Here is a 17,823-nt window from a genome sequence, read left to right as displayed (position 1 = left end):
GTAAAAAACAAGGGCACTTGACCGCTGCACACGCGGAGCAATAAGCCCAATCAACTATTACAATGCCGTTACTGGAAAGTCTATGTTACAACATGCATCGCCCGTTCATGGCACCTGCGCTTTCTTCGATCGTGAATCTGAAAATCGTGAATCCTAATACAACATCTTACTTCGCCATGACATCGACGTAACGGCCACCCTTCTTGGCCTTCTTGGCTCCGGGTTTACGTGGGCCAGCGGCACTGAGCAAGTCGTCAATGCTACTAGCATTACTCATGCTCGTCGCGGGCCGGCTTGGAGGACCACTGAGAGGACCTCCAGCCGCACTTGTGTTCGACACCGAGCGCATCATTGCAGGCGGACGAGGTCCCGGCGGGCCACCACCAAGACTCTCAATAGAGGGCGTCTTCGCAAGATCTGGAACTGGCGGACCACCGGGAGGCGCGCTTGCTCGGCCCATGGGCGGAGTCATAATACGAGGGGGAGGTGTTCCCGTCATAGACCGAGGGCCGGCCTTCGGTGGCGGCGGTGTCGCCGTCTTGGCCTGCGCTTGGTCTGCGCCTGCAGCCTTGTTCACCCAACGCTTCAGCTCGGGATCATACACAAAGTTGTTGGCTTCACCCAGCTTGGCTTTAATAGGCTTGTTGGGCTGTGCGGCATCAGGAATCGCTTCCTTCTTGCCGCCGAACCAGCTGCTGAAGCCCCACCCCTTCTTCTGCTGCTGCGCGGCTGCTGCTCGCTTGGCTGGATACAATGTCAGCAGAAACTCATTACCGTCAATGTTATCCAACTTACCATCTTCTTCAGCTGCCTTCTTGAACATTTCCTCGTTCTCCTTATCCTTCTCCGCCTTGCTCTTATCCTCGGATGTTGACCTAAGTGCCTTGAGACCAGGGATATCATCATCATCGTCATCCATGAAACTCTTTGGCTTTCGCTTTGGCTCCTCGGCCTCTTCGTCCGCCTCAGGCTCAGGGTTGTATGAGGGCGGTTCGTAGCCATACGGTTGGAAAGATGGAGGCTGGTAACCATCCGAGCCAGTGCTATCTTGACCTTGCGACTGAGGCTCGTCGCTGGGGACCAGGGACGGGGGCTCGTATACGTAGGAGGGTGGCTGGTAGCCGGAACCAGACAAGTCATTCGATTCTTGGGTGCCAGTTTGCGTCTCGACCTCCACCGAGGGGATCGTGGACGGCTGGCTAACACCATAAGGCTCGTACGGCGAGTTAGCGGGCGGCTGCAGAGGGGAGACCGGTGCAGCTCCTGGCTGAGCCGGAGCAGAGGTCGGGGGCGTATATCCGAGGGACGGGCCGGAGAGACTCTGCGGCATGTAGCCCCCGTTTGCGTTGCCGTGCTGCGAGTCCATCGAATTTCGGGGCTCATAGGGGCTGCGAGAAAGCTCGTTGGAAGTGCGTCCTGCCGGGGCAGGCGCAGGCATGTAGGAACCGCCTTCGTAGGGACTACGCGAGAATTCGTTCGATGAACGGCCAATAGATGCCGGTGCGGGCATGTATCCGGCGTTCGGCTCATAGGGGCTACGGGACAGCTCATTTGACGAACGTCCAACCGAAGCAGGAGCCGGGCTGTATCCGGAGCCAGGCTCGTAAGAGCTGGACAGAGCGGGCGTTCCGGAAGTTGGCGCATATCGAGATGCTGCCCTCGTAGCGGGAATAGGAACTGCTGAAGGTGGGGACCCGACTTGGAAACCTGGAGTTGCACCTTGATACAGCGGTTCGAAGTTGGACACTGAGGGAGATCGGCTGATGGTCGGCGTGCCACCTGCAATTCGAGCAAACGGTCCGGATTCAGCACCCTCGGCGGAGCCACCAGCTGCGGCGTTTTCGTTCTCATCGCCTGCAACAAACTTGTTGAAACGGCTCCAAACTGTGTCTGAGACCTTGTTCATACTGGGCTTAGAAATCCAAGATGAAGACTCTTCCTTAGGAGCCTGCTTTAGTCTCGCCCTCAGGTTCTCTACTGCAGTCTCCAAGATGGGGTGGTAGTAGGGAGATCTCTTCGTCTGAGCAGTGATCGAGCCGGCAATGGCCTCGCAGTATTGCAGTGCCTTGTCTCGCAGACCGTACTCGGCCAGCGTCATGGCATGCTGCAGTTTGTAGGCCGCCAAGTGTGGCACGCCAGCCGACAGAGGTGAGGTGCCAGACAGCGACAAACCAAACTCGTAGACCTCACTCAGCAGCAACGCCTCGGTCTCCTTGGCAAACTGGTCACCCTGGGTCTTATGATCGGCACCAACGAGGACGAAGTTTGAGGTGCCGTCATCCAGACCTCCAAAAATGGTCGCCTTCCTACCAAAGAGGAAGCAAATGTGAGCTGCCTCAGCGCGCCCGTAGGATGAAAGAAGATTGCCAAGAGCATTCAGAGCACGGACATCATCAGTGCTCCTGTTGCTCAGTACCAGTCCCAACGTCTCCCGCCATTTGTCGAGCCCCTCAGTTGCGTCCTTGGCTGGGCCGGTGGCAGAAGTCGTGTTCATCAGTTGGAATCCAGCCCGGGCATGCACGGGAACGAGCTCGTCGACGCAGTCGTCGAAATTGCCAGAGAGCACTTTGTAGAGTGCCGCAACAGACTCGTTATTGTGGCCAGGATAGTTGACCTCCTTGCGCACGAATTCCTGGGCAACCTGCTTGTACAGATCCGGGGACACAGTGTTGGAAATCAGCATGGCGTGACCCCAAAGGCGTTTGTCAACTGCGGCCCACACGGCCTTCTCGCGCTCGCCGACCAGAAGGTGCTTGCGAATGTGATCCATCGTAGACGAGTCGACCGCATCCGCCTTCATCTGAGTGACAGACGACTCCTGAAGCGCTTCAGCGCTGACAACAGCACCGTAGCCGGGTGTGGGCTCGCCCTCCTCCACAGTGAGGCCGGGAGCAAGCACATCTCGTACCGCCTTGTCGACCGCCGGAGTGGCTTCTAGGGTACCGTCAAATTCGACGAACACGCGAAGAATCTTCCAGAGCAACACTCTTTCGACCGCACGCTTATGCTCGTGAGAAAGCTGTGTTTGGAATGAGATGTCCGGCAACTCCCGCTCCAGCGATTCAATGCCAGCTGTCAGCCAAGCAACCGTTTCCTTCTTCTTCGATTTGCCTTTGAGAGGGCCCGGGAACTTGGCCAATCTCTCCTCGAGAGGCTGAATATCCTTGATGTGCTTGACATGGACCTCTCCGGGGCTGCGGATGATCATTGGTGCCGTCTGGCCGATACCATACCGAGGCACATTCTTCGGGAAGGAGGTAACCATGGTTCCGCCGACGCCCCAAGAGATGATAGGAGCACCCTTCCATCTCTGCAAGGTATCAAGCTCACGACCATCCGTCGGCGCGACCATGTTCAAACTCTGTGAAGGTCCACGCGGACGGGTGACAGGCGCATGCGGTTGCGGGAACGATCTCGTTGCCCTTGGAGACGTGGGGCTGTGGACGGAAGATGGACGCGCAACAGGTTGAGAGGTCGGTCTCCCGTGAGAAGAGCCTGGAGATTGCGTCTGAGATCTTGGTGGCGGAGCAAATCTGTTGTCCGGCGGCGACTCATGCGATGCGGCCTGTGGCATGTAGTTGGAGTTGGACCTCTTCGGAGGTGACAGAGCCGAATGCATCGGAGGTCCCTGCGAAGCAGGTGGCGGCGGCGGCGTGTGTCTAGCTGCCGCTGGCGGTGCCGGGCTATACCTAGACTCAGGAGGAATGCCGCCTCCGGGTTGGCTCAGGTGGGAAGGTCTGGAGTCATCCTCTTCTTCCACCTCGCGGGTGACGGGGAGTGACGGAACTCTTGTGATTCTTGGTTCGAGGCTGTAACTCGACCTGCGATCGGCCAGGTGGTCTCCATTGGTACTCGGAGCTTCACGCGAAACCTCAAAATGAGCCAAGGGGCTTGACGTTCTAGGCAAGTGTGGCAGCACAGTAGGAGACGCTGAGTGGTAAGAAGGCACAGGTGGCCTCGCGCCAGTTGGTGCAGGAGAGTATCTGCTGGAAGATGATGGGCGACCATTGGCTGCGGGGACCGCCGGGGGTGCAGGAGAGTATCTAGCATTGTTAGGAATGCTGGGAGCCTGTTGCCCCGGCTGTGGCGCGTAAGGGTTCGGGCGCTCTCCTAAGACGAGGTTCGGGATACCTCCAGAGGCAGAACGAGACATGTCAGGGGTATCGGGTGACAGCATCGGCGGCGATAGCGGTGATGGTGCAAGCCGGGTCTGTGCTGGGGGTCCTAGGGGTGGAGGTGGAGCTGTTTGTGCTGGTGAAGAAACCCTCTGACTTTGCCTAGAGGCAGATCTAGGCTTTGAAGTCATTGGCAAATCTTCGAAAAAGCTTTCCTTGTTTCGCAGCACCGGCGCAGGCTTCCCACCCGCTGGAGGCTGGCCGGAATGACTTGATGTTGGCGGAGAGACACTGGAAGAAGCGGCTCTTGGGGGAGGAGGAGTGGACGCGTGCATGCTTGAGCTCCTGGGAGGCGGGCCCGGGGCCGGTCCCGTCGCAGGACTTCTCGGAGCTTGAGAAGTGCTCGCCCGCTTCTTAGGAACAACCACCTGCATGGGCAGATCATACGGCGATGTGTAACCGCCCTTGGACTGGGCAGCAAAGCTTTGGGCTTTGGAAGGCTCGGGTCTCAACTGCTGTTCCGCCGCATAAGGAGCGGCTGACTGGGCACGCTGAACAGCATAGGGTGCTGGGATGAATGGCGAGGCAGCCGCCTGAGGTTGATAAGCAGACAATGCCGGCTGTGCAGGAGCGTAAGGATTAGAGCTACTCCGTTGAGGAGCAGCGGCAGGCGTTTGAGGTGTGTATCGTCCCTGGGTGCCAGATGTTTGCGCCTGGTTGGCGGTCGAAGCAGCAGGGGCAGCCTGCTGCTCGTCATCATCCTCGAGGAAGCCTTCGTCGTCGCTGCCGAAAAACGCCGACGGGTCGACAGCCTTGCTTTCGCCAGACGCGTCAAGCGTATCGTCGAGTAAGAAGTCATCCTCGTCATCACCTGCGAAGGCTTGCTCCCATTTCGCGGCCAAGTCTTCCGTGGGCTTGGCTTCAGCATCATCGGGTTGTGTTATCTCGGTCTGTGTGGGCTCCGGTGCAGTATTGGTTGATGTTTCCGTCTGCTGGGTGGTCGGCCACGCTTCCTCATCCTCGTCCTCTTCCAACATGTCGTCCAACGTGTCTTTTCTTGAAAGCGTAGAGTCGTCCAGGCCACCTAGGACTTGCATGGTGGATTTGCGTTCAAGGGGTTGCTTGCCGCTGAAGTCGGGGAAATCGTCATTGTTTGTGTCTTGAACCTTGCTGAAGAAGTCATCATCGGCGGCTTCGTCGTCGCCAAACCCTGTGAATGATGGCCCGGCCTGTGGCGCATCGCCGTTGGTATCCACTTGAGAAATCAAAGGAACGCCCTCTTCATATCGCGAGCCGAGACCCTCCTCTTCGGTAAAGGTCTCATCACGACCGACGTACTGCTGACTATCCTCGGTATCATTCCCAAAACCCGAATCGAATGCAGAAGCAGCATTATGTGTTTGCTCGTCGCCGGCCGCGTCGTAATGGTCCGGTGTGTTCTCGATCTCGTGCATCAGATCCTCAGCTTGATTTGATGGTAAAGGGTGTTCCTCTCCAGGAGCGGAGGTGGAAGCTCCGACAGGCGGCACCGGCGGAAAAGAGTTTGTTCTGTCATTGGGCGGCATGAACTTGAACGGATCGGTGTCCCTTCGGGAAAGCGTCCATTCCTCGTGGTCGTCGTCCCAATTAACTTCGTGGGCAACCGTTCGGGTAAAGGAGTCGTTACTGGTGTGACCTAACGTGGGACCGGCGGGTTTGGCATCATCGGCGGGGACATCCTGTTGCGTCGCGGCCTCCTGGGTGACAGGGATCGGTCCGGGTTCCCAAGCTGAAGCTTCAGTTGGGGCCTCCGTTGTAGCTGGAGCTTCTTCGCCATTCTCCTTCGGTTCGACTGGGAGAGTATCCAGTTGACCAAAATTGGGCCAATCGTCAGATTCGTCCTGAGTAGCTTCCGCGCCCAGCCAGGAACTGCTTCCTACCGCAGGCTTGTCCTCGAAAGAGAATGTTTGCTGTGATTCGGGGCTACGGTCGGTATCATCGGAGAGGTGTTTTTCGGCAGCAGCGGGCCGAGGTGATGTGTCGTGATTTGCGGTTGAGGGTGGTGCGGCATCAGCGGATACGTCGCCACTGGCAGCATTTGGCATGAAGGCCGGATGCCACGAGGCGTTCGCGGTCTCGACAGTCATGATGGAGGTCTAATTAGATTCGAGTCATGCGAAGTTTGCGATGCGGCGATTTCAAAGGCTGGAGGAACAGCTATGTCAAGATTGTCAGCACTGGACACACCAGATAGATGCGCGGCACGGCACCCGGGGTTTGGCGTCGCACGACGCGACAAGTGGGAGGGGATAGAAGGAATCGAGATGGAAGCAAGAAAGAGAGGCCACGTACATGTACAAGAGAAACAGAAGTCTAGATAGAATACACAAGGACAAACTCCATGCTGAACTTGACGGTTTGGTGGGTAGGAGGAAGAATTAGGGCGTCAAGGTGTTTTGGTGGACGGACGAAAGTCTAATGGACGGACTGAAGGTGCAAGTGCAAGTGCAAGCTGGCAGGTACGATGAAGGTGTGGTGCTGCGCGGTACTTCCCCCATGTACCTTGCTGCTTCAAGTGTCATCCTACAGCATCTGCGACCGCGGGTTGCTGCGACAGGGTCCCTAAAAATTTCGAGAGGAGTCTGTCAGTGCAGTCTGGAATGCGTCGTCCAGTCAGAAGCGCGGATTCCTGGCCGATTCCGTCATTCCGCGCCCGAATAGGGGCGGACCAGGTTTGGAGGTGGTGCCTGCTTGCGACACAGGGCCGAAGATATTCCGGGTGCTTCCCCAATCTGGACCTGACGTCTTACATAAGACACCTTGATGTGCCCAGGAACATGGGATGCCCGTGCCGTTGCCATGTTCAGTACTTACTTACAGCATGTATTCACTTGGCTGGACAATAATTGATGATGAGAATGGCCAGATAGAAACCAAAGCTTGAGTATCCCGCCACATGATCAGCTGCGTACCAGTCGACTCCAAGTGTGACGTGCTGCAAGTTGCAACCTCTCGTAGAGAACAGCTTGCCTTTTATGCGGCAGTGTCCGTCCTACTTATTTATGCTAGCCAACCAAGACCTTCCAGATGAAATGCATATGCAGCTCAGCAGTGAGCTAACGGTGTCAGAACTAGTAGAATACACCCTTCAAAAAGAAAAGAAACGCCACGAGGACAGATCGCAGAACAATCCATAACAGCAAGTAACCTAGAAACATGAATCTTCCTTCATACACGGGTTCCTCGGAGCTGAGCTATCGGTGTCCGCGCGCGAGAAGCCTCCCGCTAATCGTCCTTGGCTCTAATGTAGGGCCCGGTGCAGCTCTTCCACCGCCACACTCTACACGTCCCGCCTGACGTTGCGCCTACCTAACTTAGGTACCTACCTTACCTCACAGGCACCCGACCCGTCCAGCCCGGGCACTCAAGGCCACGCGGCTGCCTCCATCACATAAAGTGGCCCGCCACAGCACCCCCTGGGATGCCGCATTGCAGCCCGTGGCACTGACACACTGGATAGCACTCCCACCCAATTGGATTGGCTCAGCCTTTCCAGGCGACATCATCCAAGCCATCCGTCCTCTTAGCAAAGCTGGCGCCAATGGTTTACTTGTCCAAAACACCGCGACTCAACAATCTACTCATTCTACGCAAAATCTTCCCTGTGAACCAAACTGCGTGATCTGGCCATCACTGCGGACCTGACACGACGCAAATCGCTGCGCGCTCGCGCTACAATATACCGACCCGTCCGAAGCTATCCGATGCAGATCCCCAAGCAACAGTACACGCCCCCTCGACCGAACTTTATCACCACCTCCGCCTACGCGGAATCTTCCTAAAGAGTTGCCCACTGCATACACACTCTCCCAATGCGGGCGGGATGCCTTCTCCAACTTCGTACCGTTCCGCGGACCCGCCAGGCTCCCCAGCGAATGATTCCGATTCAGACCTCGATCTCGACATCCAGGAGCTCGATCCTGCGACTACAACTACCCACCGCAGCCCTGGACTCATCCGCAGCGACCGCCAGACCACTGAACATCGATCGCCACGTATAGCACTGCGAAACCTACGTATGGGGGGCTCACGTCGGGCTGGGCAGAAGGCCAGAGGGTATGGAGAGCTGGGTAAGAACCGCGACGACGACAGCGACGATGGAGAGGCCCTTTTGGGTGAATCTGAAGGCTCCTCATCACGATATAGGGATGGCAGAGGATCCGACGATGACGACTCGCCTCTCCTGCCGGGCGGGTCGCCTGCGAGGCGCCGTTCGTTTGCTGGGGATAAGTTCGAACGTCTGAAGTCGGGGCTACGATTGCCCAGCTTCATGTCGAACTCAGGAGCGCAGGAGGCAAACAACGAAGACGACCAAGACCAGGACGAGGACGACCCATCGACATCCCGTCTTGTCGCCGTAGGGTCATCCCAATCGACGAGATTCCCTCCGAACCTCATATCGAACGCCAAGTACACGGCCCTCTCGTTCCTTCCCGTCACTCTCTACAACGAATTCTCCTTCTTCTTCAATATGTATTTTCTGCTGGTTGCTCTGTCGCAAGCAATTCCAGCGTTGCGAATCGGCTACCTTTCGACCTATATTGCACCTTTGGCGTTTGTGTTGATGATCACCATGGGCAAGGAGGCATACGACGACATTGAGAGACGACGTAGAGATAACGAGGCGAATGCGGAGGAGTACACCATTCTCACTTTTGACGAGCCCGGTCGTGGTATGGCTTCGCATCGAACCCACAAGAGACTTAAGTCGGATTCGATGAGGAGGGGCAAGAGTTCGATGAACAGCCGGGACAGACTGTCGGATATCCAGGAAGAGGAGGAGCGAGCAGAAGCAGATGGGGGCCTCCCTCCGCCGTCGTCATCTGTGCGCGAAGTTGTCCGAAAGTCTCGGGACCTCAAGGTTGGCGATGTGCTCAAACTTGGTAAAGGTCAACGTGTACCCGCCGATGTGGTCATTTTGAAATGCATCAGTGCGGAATCTACCACTGCGGCTCCTGTGATGGAGACCATCGCGGAGGAGGAATCCTTGTTGGTTGATACAGATGAAGAGCAATCGAAGGATTCGTCTGACGCGAAGGGCAAGGAAACAGAGAAAAACGGTGGAAGTGGCGGCAATGCGTCTGGCGAGACGTTCATCAGAACTGATCAGCTTGACGGCGAAACCGATTGGAAGCTGCGGTTGGCATCACCTCTGTCCCAGACACTATCAACTGAAGAATTCGTTCGTCTCCGTGTCACCGGAGGCAAGCCCGACAAAAAGGTCAACGAATTCATTGGCACTGTCGAGCTCTTGTCTTCCAGAAGAGACGCTCAAAGTCAACAAGGAGCGCTCGATGGGGATGAAGGAACATCTGCACCTCTGTCAATCGACAATACAGCATGGGCGAACACGGTAATCGCCTCTAGCGCGACGACTCTGGCGGTCATTATGTACACTGGTCCTCAGACAAGGTCCGCCCTGTCTACAGCTCCCTCACGATCCAAGACTGGTCTTTTGGAGTACGAGATCAACTCTCTCACAAAGATCCTCTGTGCTCTGACCCTGGCTCTTTCCGTTATTTTGGTCGCTCTGGAGGGTTTCTCGAATACCGAGGGCAACGTCTGGTACATCAAGATCATGCGCTTTTTGGTTCTGTTCTCGACCATCGTACCCATTAGTCTACGTGTCAACCTCGACATGGGCAAGAGTGCGTACTCTTGGTTCATCCAACGAGATCCCGGTATTCCTGGAGCTGTTGTCCGAACAAGCACGATACCCGAAGACCTGGGCAGAATCGAGTACTTGCTCAGCGACAAGACGGGAACCTTGACTCAAAACGAAATGGAGATGAAGAAGATACATGTCGGTACTGTTTCATACGCCAACGAAGCCATGGACGAAGTCAACTCCTATGTCAAGCAAGCTTTTCACATCCAGCCTACCACCGATCCCTCCACACGCACAGCTTTGGTCACGCCTTCCTCCCAGGTGTCTAGCTCGGTCAATGCTGGTGCTACTCGTACCAGAAGAGAAATTGGTTCTCGTGTGCGAGACGTCGTTCTTGCCTTGGCTCTTTGTCACAACGTCACCCCGACCACAGAAGAGGAAGATGGCAAGACGGTAGTCTCGTATCAGGCGTCTTCCCCTGATGAGATTGCAATTGTTCGGTGGACCGAGTCTGTTGGTCTTCGTCTGGCTTATCGTGACCGAAAGAGTATGGTTCTGGAGTCGACAGATACTGGCCGTGAAGTTGTGCGGGTGCGCATTCTGGACGTCTTCCCCTTTACCTCTGAGGGAAAGCGCATGGGCATCATCGTTCAGTTCTATGAACAGGCTCAAGCCGCACCTCCCAATCTGGCTGACAGCGAAATATGGTTCTATCAGAAGGGTGCCGACACGGTCATGAGCGCCATCGTGGCTGAGAACGACTGGCTCGATGAGGAAACCGCCAACATGGCCCGTGAAGGTCTTCGTACGCTCGTCGTTGGACGCAAGCGCCTGTCTTATGAGCAGTACCAAGAGTTCTCCTCAAGTTATCAAGCAGCTTCCTTGGCTATTACTGGACGCGACGCAGGCATGCAGCGAGTTGTTTCTCATCATTTGGAGCGCGGCCTGGAGCTTCTCGGCGTCACCGGCGTTGAGGATAAACTGCAAAAGGACGTCAAGCCTTCGCTAGAGCTATTGAGAAATGCCGGTATCAAGATCTGGATGTTGACAGGTGATAAGGTTGAAACGGCGCGTTGCGTTGCCGTCAGCTCTAAATTGGTCGCTCGCGGGCAGTACATCTATACGGTCGCCAAGCTTAAGAAGAAGGACAACGCTCAAGACCATCTGGATTTCCTCCGCGGCAAGACAGACTCGTGCCTCCTCATCGACGGTGAGAGTTTGGCTCTGTTTCTTACCCACTTCAGAATCGAGTTCGTTTCTGTCGCCGTCCAGCTTCCCACCGTGGTTGCCTGCCGTTGCTCGCCGACCCAGAAGGCCGAGGTAGCGAAGCTGATCAAGGAGTATACCAAGAAGCGAGTCTGCTGTATCGGAGATGGCGGCAACGATGTTTCTATGATTCAAGCGGCAGATGTTGGTGTCGGTATCGTGGGCAAGGAGGGTCGTCAGGCCAGTTTGGCTGCTGATTTCTCTATTGACCAGTTCTTCCACCTGACCAAATTGCTGGTTTGGCACGGACGAAACAGTTACAAGCGGAGTGCTAAGCTCGCTCAGTTTGTCATTCATCGTGGTTTGATAATCGCAGTCTGCCAAACAATGTACAGCATCGCTATCAAGTTCGAGCCAGACGGTCTCTACAAGGTAAGTTTGTCGGGAGTCAATGTTGGACGTTTTCTAACATGTTAAAGGACTGGCTTCTCGTAGGATACGCCACATTATACACCATGTTCCCAGTTCTATCTCTCGTTCTGGACAAGGACGTCGACGAGGATCTCGCAAACCTGTACCCCGAACTTTACAAGGAACTCACATCCGGGCGATCCCTCTCTTACCGCACTTTCTTCGTCTGGGTTCTCGTGTCCATCTACCAAGGTTGCACCATCCAAGGCCTGTCACAGATTCTCACCTCCGTCGATGGGCCCAGGATGGTAGCCGTGTCGTACACCGTTCTGGTGCTCAACGAACTCATCATGGTTGCCATTGAGATTACCACGTGGCATCCTCTCATGATCCTCTCCATCGTTGGCACGTTCCTGATCTACGTCGGGTCCGTGCCGTTCCTCGGCGGCTACTTTGACCTCCAATTTATCATTACCTTGTAAGTTTGCCGTGCTGCCTGTGTACGGCCACAAGCTAACAGCGCCCAGGGGATTCATCTGGCGTGTCCTCGCCATTGGGGCGATATCTCTCATCCCCCCCTATGCAGTCAAGTTGATCAGGAGGACGATGAAGCCGCCCTCGTATAGAAAGGTGCAGAGCACGTAGAAAGCATGAGCGTTGGCGAAGGCTTTTTTTCTTTGTTGCATAGGAACACTTTCGGCGTTTGGAACGGGACACGAGCCGCGGCCAGAAAGGGAGGCTGCGTTTGCATCACTTTACGGAGTTGAAGGCCGGGGATATTTACACTCTTCACTTTGTACAGCATTTTCTTTCGGTTTGGATGGATCACCGGCCCAGAAATTAGACAGCGTTACTGAATATCCCATTCCAGGGGCCCTCAATCTCTCTGATCTAGACTATGATACATGCGCTCGCTTGAATCTTACAATGCCGACCTGATATTACAGCTTCAGGACAATCCAGTCTCTCAACAAGTCCGGGTTGCCCTTCTGCATCGCACCCAGCAGGCCGCCCACAGGACCCTGCAGCTGTCCTCCGTCGCGCCAGATCTTCGGCCCCGCGTACGCCTGAATAAAGCCCTCCGGGCCAGAGATGACAAAGACGTTCTTGCCGATCGCGGCTCCCTCCTTGGGGACGCAGGCGCAGTCCTCGTCCTTGGAAAGGAACCTCTTCCCGGCATTCGGCGCGCCGTCAACCATGCCCAGATGCGCAGTCTGCGAATGGAACTTGCATCCCTCCGTCGAGACCGGCGGGGGAGCCTCACGCTTCTTGGACCCTGTCTGAGCCAAAGCTGCAGAGAGGTCCTGCTCCCCCACACGCGTCCCTTCTTGGTCAATCACGACCCTCACATCAAGCTTATCGCCGTACCTCTCCTTCAACGCGAGCAACTCCCTGCTCACGGCAGACGCATCGCCGACCTCCGCAGAAAGCGCCTCGGCCTGGATCCCTCCCACTCCCTTTCCCCCAGAAAATGGATTCCATCCCCAAGACGACGAAGCCTTCGATCCCTTCTGCTTCGCCGGCGCCGCTCCCTGTACCTCCTCACGACACCTCACGGCCCAGAAGATGGTCACGTCCACCCCGCGAGGGAGGACAGCATGCGCAGCCTGCAGCGCACTCGCAACCCCAGTCCCGCCCGCCAGGAAGACCACCCGCCCGCCGGCCTCGCTCAGCCGGCTGCGCAGGTCAAACTCCCCGTGCGGCCCGCGGATCTCGACCGAATCGCCGGGGAGCAGCCGGGACAGGTACGTCGAGACCTCGCCGCCGCGCAGCGCCCTCACGTACAGCCTCAGCGCGTCGTCGCCGGCTGCGCCCGGGAGCGGGGTGTACTCGCGCGCGACCTGGATCTGGGGCTGCTTCACCTCGACGCACCACAGGTCGAAGACGTCCCACAGCGACGAGAGCGGCGCGGCCCCCCCGCCGGCGTGCGGCGGTTTGAGGGTCAGGATGAAGGACGTTGGGGACACGGGGTCTTTGGAGGTGACGGTGAGGGGGACGAATTTGCGGCCGTTGGCGAGGATGGTTGCCTCGGACGGGTCGGAGGAGGGTGTGGAGGAGGGGAAGAGCCATTGGGAGTCCCATGCGACGCCGGCGATAGCGAGGGCGAGGAGCAGGGGGATGGTGCGCGGGGTGAGGAGGCGTTTGCGGGTCGTTGTGGATTTGAGGCGGCGGGTGGGTGGGAGTGTGCGTTGAGGTGTCGCGGGCGTTGGTCGGGCTTTCTGTGTGTGTAATTGACGTGAAAGGCGTTGGATTTGGCATGGTGAGATGAGTGTTGATCTTTGGCGTGTTATTGAAGTGAGGGAGTGAGTGTGCCAGGACCGGGTGAAGCCCGAACGGGCGGCGGCGCTGGCGACGAAAGCCATCATCCGCCTTCTATGAATAATTCGCAGCTTAAGATGACAGACCGATAGTTCTCTGGGATATGAGTGCGCTTTGGGCTTGTTGGCGAGGTTGGCGATGGTGACATACACGACTGGAAAAGTCGAGGTTGAGCGGACCCGCCAATCAAGTGAGAGAAACGAACGTGTCACGTGAGCGACACAACGACGACGAGTATCTCACAATGCACGTCTTACTAAATCATTGGTAAGATGCATTTTCTGATGCCTACCTTTGGAAGGCATGGTCATTTTTCTTCAGGGGTGGTCCAAAGTACTAAGCCATTGAGTGTAGTTGAATGTCAATGCCGATGCCCCTTTTCCTGAATACAGCCGTTGAGGTCTAAGTCTAGTCCACGGTCGCTTGAGTGGATGATTCCTCCTATCATACACGCAATCTTACACTGACCTCGCCGTCTCTATATCCTCAGAATCTTCCTGTTCTGATCGATGCCGCCTCGGAACATGTCTGCGACGACCCTTCCCCCGAGAACCGTCTCCCTCACGATCCCCTCGACATGCTTCGGCTCAACACGCCCATACCAGATGCCCATCCCGGCAAGCGGATGCTTCTCCCCGCCCTCCACCTTCATCTTCGGCGGTATATAAACAATAATGTTGCCCGCAAACTTGTGTCCTCCGATATGGCTAATCAGCCCAACCCTCGCCGACAGCTTCTTCTCCCCCCCCTCTTCCCCGGGTGGCGCCGCAATCCTCTCCGTCTCACCCTCGTAGACCTCAACAGGCCCCCTGGCAACACCGACGCCCAGCCCCTCAAGCTGCCTCTCAAACTCGTCCCTCAGCGCCGGGCCCATCACGCCGCACCGCATGTCCCGCCCGCCGTGCCCGCACACCAGCACCAGCACGTCCTCGACGTCCCGCACGCCGTACAGCAGCGACCGGTACGCCTCCTTGCGCGTGAGCCGGTCGCGGTGGATCGGCGACAGGCCGTCGTGCATCTTGTGCAGCTTCTCCGGCAGCAGGTAGCCCTTGGCGAGCGCCTGCACGCTGTCGAAGCTCACCCGCGGCAGGAAGGGCACGTACTTGAAGCTGGGCAGGAGATACGCGCTCGTCGTCTGCAGCTCGCTCCGCTTCGGCACGGAGGAGGGGAAGGAGGCGTTGAGGACGGAGATGTTGTGCCACGGCTGTGCTGTCGTCAGTCTCTTTTCTCACTTATGAGAGCTCACTCATATCGCCACCCTCTCCTCATCTCATTTGACAGAGAGAAAAGGAGAACTCACATCGCTGTACGTCCCACCGCGCCCAAACAGCTCCTTCAGGTCCGCAGCCAGGTTGTCCCCGCTGTTCTCCTCCTCGATCCTCGAAACCCAGTCGTCCTTGCCCGTGCAGACGAGCACCTGCTCCGCGTACGCCGACACGACGCCGTTCAGCGGGCTCTTGAAGTCGATCGGCAGGCCCTCGGGCATCGCCGGCGTCTCGGCGCATCCACAGGTCGGCGACGGACACGTCGCGACCGTCTCGAACGGAGGTGGAGGCGGCGGGGATCTCGCGGTAGACGACGACTTGGCCGCGTACGCCCGCCGGAACGAAAGTGGCAGGTGTGTAGTGGGCTGCCGCCGCGCCAGGCGCGAAGCTACTCTCGCCGGTAACATCATCCAACCGAGGCCGGAATGTTTAGACTCGGCTTCTCGCAATTGTTCTTTCTCTATGGTAGTCAACGCGGTTCTATCAAAGGCGGCGGCGGCGATGGACGGAAATCACCAAGGCCGTCCGGCACGGCAGACGAGACACAGCAGCCTATGACGTTCGGGGCTCGGTGCGGAGCCCGGCGCCGAGCTGGTGGGCTCCAGGTCGCGCGCGCAGGGTCATGTTAGGTAATCCCTCGCACCTAACTGGCGCCAGACACCAGCCCTGGCCAGGTTCACTCTTAGGTGGGAACACTAGCCCACGACCGGTAACACTCGCCCGAGCAAATCGGCACTTGTCCATCTTTGCACGTGAAACGCCCTTCTCTCTTTCTTTCTCTCGCTCGTTCGCTCCCTCCCGCGCTCCGTACCATGTCCGAATTCCGTCCCATCTCCCACATCCGTCAGCGGCTTGTCAAGGGTCTGGGTAGGGGCAGCGCCGCCACGCGCCTTACCTTATCATCCCAACCGGGCGACTCGGAGCCGACTGAGGACGGCTTCGGATTTTGCTTCCCAAAACCACCCATGAACACCGCTCCTGTGAAGAAGAAGCAGGGGGAGGGGGGCCGCAAATCCCAGTCGCAGACAGATTTAAAGATTAATCAACAACCTGGGGGGGATCGGGCGGATGACCGGCCGGCCCCGAGTGGTGGTGGTGGTGGTGCACTGTGGTCGTCCCGTCCTTCAACCTCAGCTCTTTTGTCCCAAACCCCCTGAATTCCAAAGGAGCCTCACGAACTCCATTCCTCGTTGCAGCGCGCAATTCCCCGTCACCGAAACAGCCCCCCCCTACCCCCGTCGCCCATACCTAACCCAAAAAGCGGGTTGCCCTTCACGGCCCCAGGGCAGGCGCAAATCATCAACGGAGCAAAAAAGAGACACTCGCGCGCGCGAGTAAGCAAAAATAAAAAACGACGACACGTTCTCCACGGCCCGGACCACGGCACCGCAGCGTCGTAAAGTCTTGGCTTTCATTGGGCCGATCGCACTTTCGAACCTTGACCGAGATATGTGTCTCGACTTTCGTGATTTTATTCCCGTAGCATGCCACCACGCAGCCCCCGTTGCGAGACATCAGATCATGATTAGATCGGATAACGGGCTTTTGTGCGCGCTAGTCAGACTACTCACTACCTTACCTTTCCAGCTTTTCACAAAACTAGGCTGAACCTGTTTAGCACCCACGGCACTGTCACGAAAAGAGTAAATGCTCAATGGCATGGGGGCCGCTGGCTTTGACTTACATGACTAGCCATACGCGCGAAAAGAGAGGGGTGAGGACGGACGGTTGAGGCATGGGGGGATGGGGGCAGGCAATCAAGCACATCATATCAAGTTCATAAAAAGACACACACAAATCTTGAGGCTCTTTCCCCCCCTCCCAATTGCGGCCCCCCCTCTTCCCTTTCGGAGGGCGGGCGGGATATCACGGCCGGTATTAACAACCCACCCACACCGGCCAAAAGAAAAGAAAGCATAGAGTGAGAGGGGGAAAAGAAAAGAGGGAGCCCACCATTCCACACAGCATGTTGCCCCCTCCCCTTCCTGAGGTCGTCCCGGCCGCTACCGATGACAAGGGCTCTCCGTCTGAACCTTGAGGGGTGCGTTGGACGGGCGTGTCCGTCATTGGGCAGAAGAACGAAGGAAAAACATGAAGAGAAAAGACTGGACTGGACCGGCAAACACAAACAACGCAGACTAACAAAAAAGTCCCTTCTCTTCCCCCCAGCCCAGTCCCTTCCACCGAAGAATTTACCGAGACAACATTGCATCCCGTATCTGTTTTCGTGCAGCACCGCGAGATTGCAAAAAGCTCCCCCCTCCCCTCCCCCACCGACGAGAAAAAACTCCACGACCGGTGTGCGCTGGTGACTGGTCCGCCACAGCGGTCCGACGAGCCGAGGGGTGAGGTGAGCACCGTGTGTGGCATGTATGTAAACTCGCGCTAGAATCTGACTGCAGTTGGTTCGTCTCATCCAACGAGGAACCTCCAGCACTCATCCTTGAAACTATGGAAGTGAAAACACAGGGCTCCACGGCCCCTGTTGATCCTACCAACAAACGTCGCCGGAGACGTGGCAACATGCCCAGCCGAAAGAAAGATGAGAAGCATATTGCGGTTCCTACGGGATGCGCAGTCTGGCAGGGCTACCGGCTTCAATTAAACGCACCGTTGAGAAACCGAGCCGAAGGGGGGAGGGGGGCAGGCTGCCGTCGTATGCCGCATCCCGCATGCCAATCATGCGGCCAACCTGAGACATGCAGACCGATCCCTCCATTCTGCAATATCACGTCCACAAGGGATGATGGATGATGCGGCGGAAAGATCTGGTAATTTTTTCCCTCATTTTGTTGGATTTTGGTGGCGTGAGTTACATCATATCGCGCCCCATGCTATGCTTCTTCGTCCCTCTCTCTCT

At 57.0% G+C, this 17,823-nt stretch overlaps 3 protein-coding genes across 3 annotated transcripts; 1 reads left to right on the top strand and 2 right to left on the bottom strand.

Moving 5' to 3' along the window:
- Positions 1–166: 166 nt before the first annotated feature.
- Positions 167–6,241, bottom strand: GCG54_00001545 (COPII coat assembly protein sec16; the record flags this gene model as incomplete). The annotated part of the gene is made up of 2 exons (XM_045401660.1): positions 167–744; positions 796–6,241. 2 exons carry the CDS (start codon positions 6,239–6,241, stop codon positions 167–169), a joined length of 6,024 nt encoding a protein of 2,007 aa, XP_045270389.1.
- A 1,736-nt stretch (positions 6,242–7,977) lies between these two features.
- Positions 7,978–12,024, top strand: GCG54_00001544 (putative phospholipid-transporting ATPase NEO1; the record flags this gene model as incomplete). Its single annotated transcript, XM_045401659.1, has 3 exons — positions 7,978–11,400; positions 11,448–11,857; positions 11,907–12,024. The coding sequence occupies 3 exons, from the start codon at positions 7,978–7,980 to the stop codon at positions 12,022–12,024; spliced, it is 3,951 nt and encodes a 1,316-aa protein (XP_045270388.1).
- A 296-nt stretch (positions 12,025–12,320) lies between these two features.
- Positions 12,321–15,370, bottom strand: GCG54_00001543 (Altered inheritance of mitochondria protein 32; the record flags this gene model as incomplete). Its single annotated transcript, XM_045401658.1, has 3 exons — positions 12,321–13,725; positions 14,223–14,902; positions 14,999–15,370. The coding sequence occupies 3 exons, from the start codon at positions 15,368–15,370 to the stop codon at positions 12,321–12,323; spliced, it is 2,457 nt and encodes an 818-aa protein (XP_045270387.1).
- Positions 15,371–17,823: the final 2,453 nt, after the last annotated feature.

This window comes from Colletotrichum gloeosporioides (assembly GCF_011800055.1).
Source record: "Colletotrichum gloeosporioides strain Lc1 chromosome Unknown consensus_7, whole genome shotgun sequence".
In the NCBI taxonomy this organism is placed as follows: Eukaryota; Fungi; Ascomycota; class Sordariomycetes; order Glomerellales; family Glomerellaceae; genus Colletotrichum; species Colletotrichum gloeosporioides.
Note: the sequence above shows the minus strand (reverse complement) of the source record. Positions and strands in the feature narration are given on the sequence as shown.